The sequence below is a fragment of the Herpailurus yagouaroundi genome, unplaced genomic scaffold, assembly GCF_014898765.1.
Source record: "Herpailurus yagouaroundi ecotype Mexico unplaced genomic scaffold, PumYag 222, whole genome shotgun sequence".
Classification (NCBI taxonomy): domain Eukaryota; kingdom Metazoa; phylum Chordata; class Mammalia; order Carnivora; family Felidae; genus Herpailurus; species Herpailurus yagouaroundi.
In genome coordinates, this window is record NW_024412453.1 from 18188989 (window position 1) to 18203856 (window position 14868).

Consider the following 14868-nt stretch of genomic DNA (forward strand, 5'->3'; position numbering starts at 1 on the left):
CCGCGCGGCCTAGTTCTTCTTCTCCGGGAATACACGTGAGTCTTTCTCCTCACGGTGGCCGTACCCGGGCCGGGGTGGTGGGAGTGCGCGGACTGCCGGCGGGGCCCTGGGTTGTTGGCGCTTTGGCGCTCCCGGGAGGGAGTCGTGCTCTGGGCGCCTCGTGCGACCGCGAATGCCAGGGCTTCGCTGACTGTCTTCTTCTCGTCATTCTTTTCAGCAAATGGCGGATGACGCCGGTGCTGCGGGAGGGCCCGGAGGGCCCGGGGGCCCTGGAATGGGAGGCCGCGGCGGCTTCCGCGGAGGCTTCGGCAGCGGCATCCGGGGTCGGGGCCGCGGCCGGGGTCGAGGCCGGGGCCGCGGCCGCGGAGCTCGCGGAGGCAAGGCCGAGGACAAGGAGGTAGGTTCGGGCCGCGCGCGTGAGACGGGCCCATGGGCGGCGGCGCCGGACGCACGGTCCTAGTCACCTGAGCTTTTTCTTTCCAGTGGATGCCCGTCACCAAGCTGGGCCGCCTGGTCAAGGATATGAAGATCAAGTCCCTGGAGGAGATCTATCTCTTTTCTCTGCCCATCAAGGTAGCGCGTGCGTCCTCCCGCGGACGGGCCGGTGGGCGGGTGCGGCCTCTGGGCTTCTCGTTTAATGTGGGCTCCAGGGATGACCTCTGTCCGTGGCGGGACAACTTGGGGACCGGTTCCAGGGGTCCGGGTGACGGTTCTCAAAGGTGGCTTCTGTGTCGTGATAACCGCTTTTGTGTCCACGTCAACGTTTTCCAGGAGTCCGAGATCATTGACTTTTTCTTGGGGGCGTCACTCAAGGACGAGGTCTTGAAGATTATGCCTGTGCAGAAGCAGACCCGCGCTGGCCAGCGGACCAGGTTCAAGGTAGCCGAGCCGTTTCTGCCGAGGCGCTTTGTGAGGCTCTCTCGGCTCTGCACAGCCACACTTGCTGCCTCACGTGTGGCTTTCGTAATGGGGAGAGAGAGGAAAGATCTCCTCTGGACCTCAGAGCGGCCTGGCGGTGGCCACTCTTTCCTTGAGGAGGGCAACAGGTCCTGGTGGGTGTTCTGGTGGGAGTTGCTGGTGTTGTGCGAGCCTGTGCAGGCAATGGACCACGGGTCACATCAGGTTTTTTTATAGGCATTTGTTGCCATCGGAGACTACAACGGACACGTTGGTCTGGGTGTTAAGTGTTCTAAGGAGGTAGCCACCGCCATCCGTGGGGCCATCATCCTGGCCAAGCTTTCCATCGTCCCTGTGCGGCGAGGCTACTGGGGGAACAAGATTGGGAAGCCCCACACTGTACCATGCAAGGTAGGCCGGGGGTAGCCAACCATGGGGCTTGCAGGGGTGCAGACTCCTGATCACCCATCCGCTGACTCCTCCCACCTTCACAGGTGACAGGCCGCTGTGGTTCTGTGCTGGTGCGCCTCATTCCTGCCCCCAGAGGCACTGGCATTGTCTCAGCCCCTGTACCTAAGAAGCTACTGATGATGGCTGGTATCGATGACTGCTACACCTCAGCTAGGGGCTGCACTGCCACCCTGGGCAACTTCGGTAGGTGGTCCCAAGGGGGGCTGTGGCTTCTCTCAGCTCCGCTTAATCATACTTGGTGTGTGGTTGGCGTATTTTCAGAGAGAGAGAGGAAGGCTCTCCTAATGCACGGCAGACCGGCCCCAAGTGGCCTCTCTGTTCCTAGGAGTGCAACAGTGTCTGTCTGTACCTGTGGTGTTTGTCACAAGAATCCACGAGCTCACTCCTGGTTTCCCCTTTGCAGCCAAGGCCACTTTTGATGCCATTTCCAAGACCTACAGCTATCTCACCCCTGATCTTTGGAAGGAGACTGTGTTCACCAAGTCTCCCTATCAGGTACTGCCTGCCTACCAGCCCCCTTGTGAGCCTGGACAAGTGTGGACGATGGGGCGGCATCTGTATAACTTAAGTCTCTGTTTTTCCCAGGAATTCACTGACCATCTTGTAAAGACCCACACCAGAGTCTCTGTGCAGAGGACCCAGGCTCCAGCTGTGGCCACCACATAGTTTTGTATGAGAAAAATAAAGTGAATTGAAGCTGGTTAATAGTGTTTTTTATTTCAAGTTTAGTAGCAGGTAGATTTGAAGGGCGATGAAGCCAACGAAATGAATTAAGATTCACCAATAGGTCAAATAAGGATTGAAAAAGACCAAAAGCCAATTTAATATTACTCTTTATTTTAGCAATAGTTCCGTATGGGGGCTGAAAGAGCTGCCTCACGCAGCGGCGGCCTCTTTAGCAGCTTTTCTCTCTGCCAGCATCCGCTGCTTCTGCTTCGCCAGGCACTTTCTGGCTGAATAATGGGCACCCAGGTCATGATCTGAGGAAGAGATGGGGGGGGGGGGGGGAAGTCATGGGCCAAATCTACCAAAGGCATAGACTGGAGTCTTCAGAAGCAGAGAAAGAAAAGGCAGCACAGATACCTGGCAGCAAACAGACCCCTCCCCCAGCCAGTCAGCACACTTGGGCAAGAACGTTTGTAAAAAACCCTGACTGGAGAAAACGGGAGGGTTGAAGGATGAGGCCAGTGTGGGGGCTCACGTACAGCGGTCCTGGTAGGCCTTGGCCACCTGGGCAAACTGCTCAATCTCCTTGGCGCAGTTCTCCCTGTAGCTCTCGCCTTCCCTCTGCTGACACGCCTTCAGCCTTTCCTGGATAATATTGACGATTTCTTGATCAACTTTACTGAAAGAAGAACCAAGAAAGTGGTCCACAAAGAATCCTTACCTGTACCCAGAGGTCATAGGTCGGGGCTCTCCACCCACGAGATGTGGGCCAAGCCCAGGAGGCATTCTTGTCAACCGACCACCATCCCAGGGTCTCCCCAGGGAAAGGGCCCAGCCAGAGATGCTCACTGTGCAAGGCTCAGTATTCCCTGACTTAAGAAGGGACATACTAGTCTCTCCTCCATTGCATTTCTGCTTCAAACATGCACAAGACATCCTTTTCCTGGCACTCGGTGATATCTGGCACACGACGGAACTCCCGATGGTAGTAGTAATACCTGTTCTTCGCATGCTGCCGCTCTATAAACTCTGTAAAGACAAAAACCCTACTTGTTTGGACAGGCCAGAGTCTGGGCTCTTAGCTTTGTTACTTCCCACAAACCAAAGAAGCAGATTTCCCAAATGTTCCCAGCTTTCACAAAGACTGCCATTTGGACTCTGTAACAAGTGTGGCTGGTAGCCCTGGGCTACAAATGGTGACCTCCACCATTTATGGAGGGTTCCTGGGAGCCAGGCACGTTGTCTCACTCGGTCCCCAAAACAATCCTATGGGGTGGGTCCTTTTCGGTACAGACAGTACTGAGGCCCAGAGAGATACAGGATTCAGAACCCACGCTCTGCAAGCCCACACCCTTCTCCAGATCCCCCTGTGGGCCAACCTTGCCCACCGCACAAGGTTTCCACCCTGTAGGCAGACGGCCCGTGCCAGTTTTGCCACCACTGACCTTCTGGCCTCAACTTCCCCACCGGTAAACTAACGAGTTGGAACTGGTGCGATCTCATCCCTCCAGACGTATAGAACATTTTCTAGGGGCGCCTGGGTGGCTCAGTCGGTTAAGCGTCCGACTTCAGCTCAGGTCACGATCTCACGATCCAGGAGTTCGAGCCCCGCGTCGGGCTCTGGGCTGATGGCTCAGAGCCTGGAGCCTGCTTCCGATTCTGTGTCTCCCTCTCTCTCTGCCCCTCCCCCGTTCATGCTCTGTCTCTGTCTCAAAAATAAATAAAAACATTAAAAAAAAAATTAAAACACTTTCTAAAAAATCATTACAAAAAAGAGGAGTGGATCCATTGCCATGCCTTTTCCAGATGTGGGGGTCTGATTTGTTGACTTTATCCCAACAAGCCACCAGGGCATGGCGCTCACTCCAAATGTTTTGTGGTTGAACGAATGAATTGGTTAATTATTTTTTTACCGGAGGCTCCATGCCTAGCGTGGAGTCCAACACATGGCTTGAACTCACAACCCTGAGATCAAGACCTGAACTGAGATCAAGAGTGGGATGCTTAACCGACTGAGCCACCCTGGCACCCCCGAATTGGTTAATGGATGAATTGCTTAGCATTAGTGACTGAGGGCAGTGTGTGCTCGTGCTACGGAGCGAGCTGAACAAACTGGGCAACAAAGAGCTGTTTTAAACATCTACCTGGTTTGGACCACGGTTGGGGGTATCTGGACAGCTCTTTTTTTTTTATTTAAAAAAAAAAATTTTTTTTTTCAACGTTTATTTATTTTTGGGACAGAGAGAGACAGAGCATGAACGGGGGAGGGGCAGAGAGGGAGGGAGACATAGAATCAGAAACAGGCTCCAGGCTCCGAGCCATCAGCCCAGAGCCTGACGCGGGGCTCGAACTCACAGACCGGGAGATCGTGACCTGGCTGAAGTCGGACGCTTAACCGACTGCGCCACCCAGGCGCCCCTCTGGACAGCTCTTAAGCTTGGGCACACACGGAGTACAAGTCACAGCATATCTAGGTCGAGCGGACCTCGGCCATCCCCTGACTATCCGGGTCATTTTGTAGGCGTGCAGAGGGTTAGCAGAGAACCCTTCAACAGCCGTTTGCTGACCGCCTACTGTGCACAACTCAGGATGCAAAGCGTGCAGGGAGAATGGGGTTTAACAAGCCTCAGGCCAGGGTGCGATCCGCACACACCCCCTTAATATTTGGGCGAGCCTGGAGACCAGGGGTGCGTGGAGAGTTCCGCCAGGCGGCGAGGGCCGGAAAGCAATGAGGGGTCTTGGTGCAGAAGCGAGGGGTGTTCCTAGGGTGCAGTGGAAACGGGGTGGGGGTCCAAGGAGGCGACGAGACCCCAGGTGTCCGGGTGGGGACGACGGGGACCGGTCACAGGGGCGAAGCCCTAGGTGCGGCGGAGTATTCCAGATTGGGCGGCGAGGGGCCCTGGGGAGCGGTGAGGCCCGGATGGGGTTCGTACCTCTCACTAGGGTCACAGGTCGGTCCACGAGGAGATCGAAGGCCTTCGTCACATAGGTTATGGGGTTGGGCAGCGAGGTCTGCGGCGAGGGCGCCGGTGTGCGGCGTGGGGGTTCGGGGTACACGTCCTTATCCCAGCTATCCGGCATCGCGGCGGCGTGCGGTGGGGCTCTTCTCTCGGACGAGCGAGCCTGGCCTCTGACCGGTTACCACGGCCTAGTTCGCCCGCAGCAGAGGACACCCTAGGGCGGCTGCGCCGGCGCAAGGCGGCCGGCACTCGCGAGGCACCATGGGACTTATAGTTCTCCCGCGGCAGAGGCCGCTGTAGGACAGCTGCGCCTGCGCGGGACTGCCTGCGCTCGCGAGGCACCATGGGACTCGTAGTTCTGCAGGCCCGCCCAATGGTGGGCTCGGGAAACCCCTCCCAGCGCGGGGGCTGCGGCTTGTGTGCTGTGCGCTAGACGCTGGTCTCGGCGCTTGGAATACGCCAGTGGAGAAAACAGAGGCCCCTGCTTACGTTCTAAGAGGAGACAAACACTGGAAGAAGCAGACTATTCATTCAGTTTCTTTGGTGTGCAGGTACGTGGCAAGTGCAGTACGCAGCAAGACGCACAGAGCTGGGCCCTTCTGGAGAACTCAGACCTGTACAACAACCTAAAAACACAACAAAGTCAACAAATAACAAACTACCAAATGCCCCACTCTTTCAGGAAGCCTTCCTGAATTGTCCCTTCCCTGCAGCCTCCTCTGGGCTCCACTGTGTCTTCCAGAGCCCCTCATGGATTGGCCAATGCCAGTAAGCTTAGGGGGCCTTTCTGGGGCAGAACAAGAGGCAGGGCTTGCCCTTGGGGCCCTCACCCACAGGGAGAAGTGGCTCCTATGCTGGACGCAGAGTGCTCTGGTCTGGGACTGATGTTTCTGTCCCGGCCCCGAGCACTGTTGTGCCCCCTGGGGTAGCTCCACTGGCCAGCGCCCTGTTGATCACCTTCCATGATCTCCATATCTGGCATGGCCCTCGGCCAGCACCACGGAGGGTGCTGGTCACTTCATGCCTGGAGGCCGGGGTCAGGGACATGGAGCCATCAACTCTACGGATGCACAGGATCTGGGGTCACAGAAATGTCAGATCGTGAAATCACGAACCCTTAGAAACACACACTGTCAGACCAAAAGAATCTTAACATTGGCCTGTACCGTGGGGGTGAACAAGGGGATCCCACAGAGCCAGGCCCGATGCCGCCGCTATGGCTCACCAGAAGAATATGAGAAAGCAGAGAACTCGATTAAAGCAAAGCACGGGAGTGGCATCTTTCCGCTGATGTTTGGTAGCAGAGGGGCTTGGGGATCATGTAGCAGAAGCAGGAAAAGGCATACGAGAGGGAGGAGCCCAAGTAGCTTGTGGCTCTATGCCTGGCCCCCTGGTTCTTGGCCCGTGTGCCAAGAACCGATCCTACCACAGCTGCCTGTCTTGCTGTGCTCAAGGGCCTCAGCATGGGTGGCCTTCCCTTTGCCCTGAGTGTCCGGGTGTCCCTTCTTTTCTTCTTCTTCTTTTTTTTTTAATGTTTTATTATTTATTCTTGAGAGAGAGAGAGAGAGAGAGAGAGAGAGAGAGAGAGAGAGAGACAGAGCGTGAGCGGGGCAGGGGCAGAGTAGGAGACACAGAATCCCAAGCAGGCTCCAGGCCCTGAGCTGTCAGCACAGAGCCCAACACGGGATTTGAACTCACAAGCTGTGAGATCGTGACCTGAGCCAAAGTCGGACGCTTTACCGACTGAGCCACCCAGGCGCCCCTACGGGTGTCCCTTCTGTGCTTCCTCCGCTCAGGTAGTCTCTCTCCCCCTGGGCCACTCCTGGGGCTGAGGGTTGCCCCTTCCCAGTGATTTAATTCCTGTGGAGCTCAGCCCAAAGTGTTACAAGTTTTTTTGTCATTAACAACAGCAATGACAGAGAATTGTGACATTTTACTAGCACAATATCTTAGCGCCAGCAAGGCAAGATCCCTAGGCCCTCAGAGACATTTCAGGCCTGTAAAACTGACTCTGTCTATAGGTTCAGAACTTGATAAGCGTAGAACCTTTGTTCTTGGATGACAGCTATTCCCACCCCCGGCCCCTGGCACCCCAGGCAGTTTGACCAGGCCCTGCTCGCAGCCCTCAGGACGAGACAGGAACTGCCAGCCAAGTGGACCAGACCCTCCTGACCGCAGCTGCCTGAGAGAAGCCCTCTCCCCAACCTGGGCTCCTTGACTCTTTACCGGGCCGACTTGTTCCTGGCCTGGGAGGGCAACACAAGGCAGAAAACGAAGTGGTGTGACCTAGTCCCGGGGCCCTTGAGGAAAGCAGTGAGAGGCCTGGCTCCAGGTATCCCCACCCCAGCCTGCCCATCGGATGCCCCCTCTCGCTCCGCCCCAGGCCAGGCCTGCTCCTGGCACCAGAGCCCATGACCGCCACGGAACATGACCAAGCTCTTCTGCCAGGGGCTAAATCTGGGACCTGGCTGCCGGGTGTTCTGGCCCTGCCATTCGACCTCCAGCGCCTGTCGGGGAGGCCCCTTCCTTTCCTGACCTGCCGGGACGGGCTGCCATGGTCAGTGGGCTAGGGGGCTGGAGCCAGCCAGCTTCCTGGGAGGGGCAGGTGGGCTTCTGGAGTCTCCTCCCAGCAGGGATGGTCCTTGGGCCTGTAGGGGAGGAGGTGACTGAAGGGGACAACAGGGGGCCAGAGCTCAGGCTGCCAGGCCTGGAATGGGCAAGAAGATAGACAGATGGCTGTGCCTCCCTTTCCCTCTAGCCCTCGGCCACAGTGTGGGCCTGTCCCTCCTGGGCCCAGCAGGCTGAGCCCACTAAAGCGGGAAGCCTGCGGGTGAGGAGAGCTTGGTGCTGGCTCTGTCCCTAAGACACTGTCCCTGAGCCGACCTGCCCTCCTTCCCTATAGATAGATGGAGGCACTGAAGACCACCAGGGCCCCGTCTGGGGTCTCTGACTCACTTCTCCGGGCCCAGAGACGCCCCAGCTCTGACTGTCCCCTCCTCCTCCCACCCCCAGTCCCACCGGAAGTTCTCCGCCCCTCGGCACGGACACCTGGGCTTCCTGCCCCACAAGAGGAGCAGCCGGCACCGGGGCAAGGTGAAGACTTGGCCTCGGGACGACCCCAGCCGGCCGGTGCACCTCACGGCTTTCCTGGGCTACAAGGCTGGCATGACGCACACTCTTCGAGAAGTGCACCGGCCGGGGCTCAGTGAGTGGCTGCGGGGGGACACGGGGGTGGGGGAGGGTGTGGAGCATCCCCAACAGCCAGAGGGTCTGGAAAGACTTCCGGAGGCCAGGAGCCTGAACTGGGCGCCAGGACGGGAGACGGTCCCAGAAAGGGCGAGGCCATGCCGCAGGAACCACAGTCAGGACACTGACTGTCACCAAGCCCTGACCGCTGGCCACCCCTCGAGGTGTGTTCTGTCATCGCCCCCGGTTTACAGATGAGGAAATTAAGCAGTTATGAAACTTGCCCATCACCAGTCCGTAAGTGGGAGAGCTACAGTTCAAAGGCAGGTGCCCCGATATACCTTTTGTTTTGAGATCATTGTAGAATCCCATGCACCCGTGACCCAATTTCCCGACGGAAACATCTTATAAACTACGGTAATATGTCACAACCGGTTATCGACATGGATACAACCTACCCATCGTGTTCAGGTTTCCTGTGCGTGTTTAGTTCCATGCGGCTCTGCCACGTGTAAATGTGTGTACCATGGAACATTCCATCCTCACGGGAGTCCTTCCTGCTGCCCCTTTATAGCATCAGCCACCACGCCTCCAACTTTCTGGCAGCTACTCATGTGTTCTGTTCATCACCTCATATATGTGTGTATGTATATACATATATATATATTTTTGAGAGCGAGGGAGTGTGAGAGGGGGAGGAGCAGAGAGAGAGAGGGAGAGAGAATCCCAAGCAGGCTCCACACTGACGGTGTGCTTTGTCTCACGAACCGTGAGATCATGACCTGAGCTGAAATCAAGAGTCGGACGCTTAATCACCTGAGGCACGCAGGCTCCCCATCTCCTGATATGTTTCTTTTAGACTTGCTTTTACTTTGTTTTAGTGTCAGTAATAACATCTATGAAATCATGGGTTTTGGACAAAATACAGGTATTTTTCTAGAGCTCATCAACGTATATTCACAACTGTTAAAATTTCAACGGCTTGGGGCGCCTGGGTGGCTTGGTCGGTTGAGCGTCCGACTTCGGCTCAGGTCATGATTTCACGGTCCGTGAGTTCGAGCCCCGCGTTGGGCTCTGTGCTGACAGCTCAGAGCCTGGAGCCTGTTTCAGATTCTGTGTCTCCCTCTCCCTGACCCTCCCCTGTTCATGCTCTGTCTCTGTCTCAAAAATAAATAAACGTTAAAAAAAATTTTTTTTTAAATAAAATTTCAACGGCTCAAGTGCTCTCCACTAAAGGAGTCCCGACCCTGCCCTTCGGGGGATGCTGCCCTGGCTGTCGGCTCTCCTCGCCCATTTCCAGAGGGTCTGATGGGGAAACTGAGGCAGGGAGCAAGTCAGGCATTGTCTGAGATCTCAAAGTCAGAGCTAGCAGAGACCACTTGAAGGACCCTGCCCAGCACCTGCTCCTTGCCCCAGACGGAGCAGAGAGAAGGGGCAGGGAGGGTGCAGGCTGGGGCCGGAGATCAGTGGGAGCCCTAAGGCCATGGTGCTCCACCCTCCTTTGGGCAGGAGGGGCTGTGGTTGGCTCTTCCACTCCATCCCCTTTCCCCGTGGGTCCCAGAGGCCCTCCTCCATGCCCCTGTCTCCGGGTCCCCTCCAGAAATTTCGAAGCGGGAGGAAGTGGAGGCAGTGACGATTGTGGAGACGCCGCCTCTGGTGGTGGTCGGCGTTGTGGGCTATGTGGCCACTCCTCGAGGCCTGCGGAGCTTCAAGACCATCTTTGCAGAGCACCTCAGTGATGAGTGCCGTCGCCGCTTCTACAAGGACTGGTGAGCGTTGCCCCCGGGGGGACCACGTGTGGACTGGCACGAGGGGGGTGGGAAGTGGCAACAGTGTATGGGAGGCAGGAAAGTGTTTGTGGGGGAGGTTGCCTTCAATTCAATGAAAGACAAGTACTAGGGGGCTGGAGTGGAAATTGGGATAGAGGAAGAGGGGAAGCGCATGTTCTAATCCCCAGGGTTAATTAAGGGACTAATTTGATGAAATGTTAGAGTCGGCTCAGAGCTTCCTAGCAGCAAGGGTGAAAAGGGAAATAGCTAGCTGACAAGCTCTTCTCCTCAGAAAGGAAGGCATTTGGGGGCACTCAGTCCTGAAAGGGAAGGCGCATGTGCCCAAGGAACCTCACTGACACCCCCATCCTTACGGAGTTAGAGGCATAGCCCGGTCCTGGCCCTGTCTGGGAGGTAATAAGCTTGGGCTTCTGAGCCAGCACGGGCTGTACGACCACAGGCGAGCTGGCTCACCTCTTAGAGCCTCTTAGATTGACCCCCCTCCCATCACAGACACCACCAGATGGAGACACCATCCGATGGAGTAATCCCTGTGTCATGAGGCTGCCGTGAGGATTAAATGAGCAGTGTGTCAAGTGCTCAGCACACAGAAAGTGCTCACCGAGTGCCAGCTGGCCTTGTTTCTGTTCTTTCTACTGTTATCAATTTGGCCCTCATCCAGGGCCTTTGACTTTTGTGAGCTCTCGTTTCTTCCTCCGTAGAATGGGGACAGGACATCCACCCTCCAGAGTTTGGGGGAGGGTTGGGAATGACGCGGCGTGGCGCCTGGCCAGTACTGGCTGTTGGCCCTAGAAGCGGGGTCTGCGGCCGCAGCGGTGTAGGCAGGTGGCCGTGGCGCCGGCCAGCACGCGCCTCCCTCGAGCTCGGGCACATCTGACGCCCACACGCAGGCCTCAGGAGGCAGAGCGCGTCCGCTCTGTACGGGAGGAGCCGGAGACCCGGAGAGGGAGGGGCAGTCTGTGCTTGACGACGACGGGGAGCCCCGGGGGAGGGCCCTGCGGTGGCCTCCCCGGGAAGGGAAGGAGGGAGGAGAGGACATTTCCCTGCCCTGAGGGGCCTGTTGGGTGGGCTGTGGGCACGTGGGGGCTGGGCAGGCCTGGGCAGCTGCCCTGGCTGGCCCCTCTACGTGTCTCCTGCGTGTGGCTCAGGCACAAGAGCAAGAAGAAAGCCTTCACCAAGGCCTGCAAGAGATGGCGTGACGCCGAGGGCAAAAAGCAGCTGCAGAAAGACTTTGCCGCCATGAAGAAGTACTGCAAAGTCATTCGCGTCATTGTCCACACTCAGGTCAGCCCTGCCACCTCGTCCGCACCCGGTCGGCCGGTCCACTCCCTGGGCCCACCCTCCCCCGCCCCAGCTTCCAGGAGCCCTGGCAAATGTCAGGCTAAAAATACCACGAGCCGGGGCACAGCCCCAAAGGGCCGGGGGACTGGCTGTGCTGGCCTCCCGCAGCCCCGGGGATGGGCGTCCGTGTGCTCTGAGGGCTCTGGGCCGTCCGCCACGCCTAGTGGTCAACCAAGGCCCTGACACGCCCCACAAGGCCTGGATCTCCTGCCAGTGTCCAGTGTAGAGGGCCAGCCACCTCCCGTTGGGTCCTGGCACAAGGTGTGTGTGAGTCAACATTCGTACGTGGGGTCTGGCTTGAGTGGGCTGACAGGTTGCTAACATCTTCTGGCTTATTCTGGAACAGTCCTTGGCATCTTGTCCTCAGGGAAGGCTTGCGTAGGCCTGGAGCAGCACCCCTCTGCTCCCCTGTCTCGGTTACTGCCACACTTGCTGTTCCTGGTTACACGTGTCATTGGTCGTGTCCGTTTCCCTTTACAGACTAGCTCCACGGGGGCAGGGCCGTGGCTGCCTGTTCAGTGCTGTGCCCCCAGCACCCCAGCCACCGAGAGCCCTGTAGGCAGTAGGTGCTCCATAAGTACATGTTGAGCACTGGGCTGTGACTTGCGTCCCTGCTTCCACCCGTGTGTCCCCGCAGCCCGTGCCTCACACAGCAGCAGCCAGAGGTGTCTAAAAACATGAACCAGATTGTGCCACATCCTGCACTTAGAATAAAGCCCAAGCCTCTCCCTTCAAGACTGGCCCGGGCAGGGCCCAGCTCACCTCTGGCTTCATCCTGCACCACGTTCCTCCTTGCTCACCACGGTCTAGACATACTGCTCTCCTTTCTAGCCCACCAGCTCCCCAGGATCTTCCCTGCCACAGGGCCTTTGCACAGGTGGTTCCCTCTGCTCCCCAAACTTTCAGATCTTCACTCAGTAGCTCCTTCTTGTTATTGAGGGGTGTCCCCTCAGAGGACACGTACTGCCTTACGGGCAGTAACTGTCCCTGCTGCCCCCAATATTCCATCAGAATATTCAGTCCTCCCCGGTGCCCAGCACAGAATATAGCATATCGAAAGACTGGAGTACTGGAACATCTGCTGAACGCATGTATGCATGAAAGCCTGCTGGGGGTCACCAGCCAGTCATGCCAGGTCTGCGGTTGGGGGGTGCAGCCCTCTGGGAACCGACTGGCCGGGCCATGTCCTGCAGATGAAGCTGCTGCCTTTCCGGCAGAAGAAGGCCCACATCATGGAGATCCAGCTGAATGGCGGCACGGTGGCTGAGAAGGTGGCCTGGGCCCAGGCCCGGCTAGAGAAGCAGGTGCCGGTGCACAGTGTGTTCAGCCAGAGCGAGGTCATCGATGTCATTGCTGTCACCAAGGGCCGGGGGGTCAAAGGTAGGGCTGGGTGGGGACGGTGGCTCCAGGAAGGCTGCCTGGAGGGGGCGGGGGCCAGAGTGGCCTCTAAGCCCGCCCCCACCACCTGCAGGGGTCACGAGCCGCTGGCATACCAAGAAGCTGCCACGGAAGACCCACAAGGGACTGCGCAAGGTGGCCTGCATTGGCGCCTGGCACCCTGCCCGTGTGGGCTGCTCCATCGCTCGGGCCGGGCAGAAGGGCTATCACCACCGCACGGAGCTCAACAAGAAGGTGCGTCCGCAGTCCTGGTGGCAGAGGGACACTCGTGACCGGACCCCAGTGGGTAGGGTGCCTGACCCGGACGCTGCCTGGCCCCCCAAAGGCTCTGAAATGCCCCTGCCGGTGCCTGGGTCTGAGCACCCGTGCTGATGGGTATAGACCTGCCACTGGCTCCAGAGGCCACGTGCTGCCTGCCACGTGCCCTGTTCTCCTTGCAGATCTACCGTATTGGCCGCGGGCTGCACACGGAGGACGGGAAGGTGGTCAGGAACAATGCGTCCACCAGCTACGATGTGACGGACAAGTCCATCACGCCACTGGTGAGGGGGTCTGGTGTGCACGTGTGGAGCAGGTGTGTGGGGTACCTCCCTGCCCCCAGAGCTCAGGCCCCAGCGAGCAGCCCCCCGGTGGAACAAACCCCTGCCGTCCCTGCATCCTCTGGGCCCCCTCGGCACACAGCTCGCACTCCGACCGCCATCATGGGTGTGGAGCATGGCAGGTCCAGCCGTGGCCTGGGACTCGGGCCACCTGGGTGCAAGTCCCGGCTGCACGATGTAGCAGCTGCAAGGCCTGAACGAGTGATTCTGCTTCTCTGAGCCTCAGTGTCTCCCTCGCTAAGAGTGTTGAGTGAGATAAGGACTTAGAATGTGGCTCAGGTGCTGCCCTGGGGCCAGGGGCTGGCTCCAGCTCACGTGTGGGGAGCTCTCCCGGGGCTTGCAGCTGCCCCTAACACTGCAGCCCCTTTCGGAGCCTGGATCCTGACCCACCTCCCCGCAGGGCGGCTTCCCCCACTACGGGGAAGTCAACAATGACTTCGTCATGCTGAAGGGTTGCATCGCGGGCACCAAGAAGCGGGTCATCACGCTGAGGAAGGTCAGTGCCTCTATGGTGGGAGGGTCGAGGGACTGGCCTGGCCTGTCCTTCACCTTGCTCCCAAGAGGGTGGGAATAGGGAGAGCAAAGAGGGAGGGGTTCTGGCAGAAGCCGAGTGAGTGAGACCTTCCCGTGTGGCCTGGGGGTGGCGGGAGGCAGTGGGTGAGGACCTTGCATCTTGCTCCTCTCCAGTCCCTCCTGGTGCACCACAGCCGCCAGGCCCTGGAGAACATCGAACTCAAGTTCATCGACACCACCTCCAAGTTTGGCCACGGCCGCTTCCAGACGGCCCAAGAGAAGAGGGTGTTCATGGTGAGCCCACCTACCCCTTCTTCTCTGGGGCTCAGACCCCACACCCCTCTTGCGCCACAGTTGGGGAGCTGGAGCAGATGAGGGTGGCTGGGGCGTCCCCTGCCCTCATCCAGAGGAGGGGCTTATAGGAGTCCAGTCCCGGGCACTGACTCGTGCGTGGAAAGAAAGCGGAGCCTTGGCTGGCCAGGGGCAGTATTCCCGGCTAGAACTCCGTGGCGAGCGCTGCTGTCTCCTCCAACCCCTCAACCAGGGTCCCCAGAAGAAACATCTTGAGAAGGAAAAGTCCGAGACCTCGAGAGACCTGTAGGCGGCTTGGGATGGAGGGAGCCTGAAGGAAGCATGCGCGACCCCTGCCTGCCCCCTCTGTCTAATAAAGTGCGAAGGCGACTCTTCCCACGGTGTCTCAGAGTTGCGAGCGCGGAAAGGCGGGGGACCGCGGGTGGCCCGGCGGCTCCGCGGGCCGGCAGGACCCTTGCGGCGTGGCGCCGCTCCAAGCCGGCGCAGCTCAGCGGCGCCCCCTGGCGCTCGGGAGGGGCTGCCGAGCGCGGGCGTCGGGGACTCCGCTCCCTAGCTGTCCCTGGAGCAGTCGGGGGCGGGGCCTGTGAGGAAACTGCGGAGGGCAGGTCCTCGCCCCAGGGAGAGGTTGGTCCGCGGGAGGGGAGGGGGCGGGGCCTCCTGGAGGGTCGTGATTGGTCCTCTGGGGGGCGGGGCCTCGTCCCGGATCCGGGCAGTGATTGGGCCTCGGGAGGAGGG

General features: G+C 58.7%; 3 protein-coding genes and 2 non-coding genes across 5 annotated transcripts; 4 read left to right on the forward strand and 1 right to left on the reverse strand.

The window, feature by feature from the left end:
• Positions 1 to 187: 187 nt before the first annotated feature.
• RPS2 (ribosomal protein S2) lies at positions 188 to 2073 on the forward strand. The gene is made up of 7 exons (XM_040459429.1): positions 188 to 397; positions 484 to 573; positions 772 to 879; positions 1135 to 1308; positions 1392 to 1551; positions 1772 to 1863; positions 1954 to 2073. Exons 1-7 carry the CDS (start codon positions 221 to 223, stop codon positions 2032 to 2034), a joined length of 882 nt encoding a protein of 293 aa, XP_040315363.1. The 5' UTR covers positions 188 to 220; the 3' UTR covers positions 2035 to 2073.
• LOC121019827 (small nucleolar RNA SNORA64/SNORA10 family) lies at positions 915 to 1048 on the forward strand. The gene has a single exon (XR_005785785.1). It is a non-coding gene; the product is annotated as a small nucleolar RNA SNORA64/SNORA10 family (small nucleolar RNA).
• LOC121019828 (small nucleolar RNA SNORA64/SNORA10 family) lies at positions 1578 to 1706 on the forward strand. The gene has a single exon (XR_005785786.1). It is a non-coding gene; the product is annotated as a small nucleolar RNA SNORA64/SNORA10 family (small nucleolar RNA).
• A 112-nt stretch (positions 2074 to 2185) lies between the features above and the next one.
• Positions 2186 to 5234, reverse strand: NDUFB10 (NADH:ubiquinone oxidoreductase subunit B10). Its single transcript, XM_040459432.1, has 4 exons — positions 4968 to 5234; positions 2925 to 3063; positions 2574 to 2713; positions 2186 to 2348 (listed from the first exon to the last, which is right to left on the reverse strand). The coding sequence occupies exons 1-4, from the start codon at positions 5113 to 5115 to the stop codon at positions 2245 to 2247; spliced, it is 531 nt and encodes a 176-aa protein (XP_040315366.1). The 5' UTR covers positions 5116 to 5234; the 3' UTR covers positions 2186 to 2244.
• A 2187-nt stretch (positions 5235 to 7421) lies between these two features.
• On the forward strand, positions 7422 to 14506 carry RPL3L (ribosomal protein L3 like). The gene is made up of 10 exons (XM_040459426.1): positions 7422 to 7551; positions 8007 to 8199; positions 9781 to 9949; positions 11119 to 11254; positions 12505 to 12691; positions 12783 to 12943; positions 13150 to 13251; positions 13709 to 13804; positions 13996 to 14115; positions 14366 to 14506. The coding sequence occupies exons 1-10, from the start codon at positions 7549 to 7551 to the stop codon at positions 14420 to 14422; spliced, it is 1224 nt and encodes a 407-aa protein (XP_040315360.1). The 5' UTR covers positions 7422 to 7548; the 3' UTR covers positions 14423 to 14506.
• Positions 14507 to 14868: the final 362 nt, after the last annotated feature.

Excerpts from the sequence above, each read along its gene's own strand:
- RPS2 (XM_040459429.1), top strand. The coding sequence starts at position 221 with ATGGCGGATGACGCCGGTGCTGCGGGAGGGCCCGGAGGGCCCGGGGGC. Across the intron at positions 1,309-1,391 it reads CCCACACTGTACCATGCAAG|GTGACAGGCCGCTGTGGTTC; the intron begins GTAGGCCGGGGG and ends CCACCTTCACAG. Across the intron at positions 1,552-1,771 it reads TGCCACCCTGGGCAACTTCG|CCAAGGCCACTTTTGATGCC; the intron begins GTAGGTGGTCCC and ends TCCCCTTTGCAG.
- NDUFB10 (XM_040459432.1), bottom strand. The coding sequence starts at position 5,115 with ATGCCGGATAGCTGGGATAAGGACGTGTACCCCGAACCCCCACGCCGC. Across the intron at positions 3,064-4,967 it reads ACCTGTGACCCTAGTGAGAG|AGTTTATAGAGCGGCAGCAT; the intron begins GTACGAACCCCA and ends TTGTCTTTACAG. Across the intron at positions 2,349-2,573 it reads CAAGGCCTACCAGGACCGCT|ATCATGACCTGGGTGCCCAT; the intron begins GTACGTGAGCCC and ends TCTCTTCCTCAG.
- RPL3L (XM_040459426.1), top strand. Across the intron at positions 13,252-13,708 it reads ACAAGTCCATCACGCCACTG|GGCGGCTTCCCCCACTACGG; the intron begins GTGAGGGGGTCT and ends ACCTCCCCGCAG. Across the intron at positions 14,116-14,365 it reads AAGAGAAGAGGGTGTTCATG|GGTCCCCAGAAGAAACATCT; the intron begins GTGAGCCCACCT and ends CCCCTCAACCAG.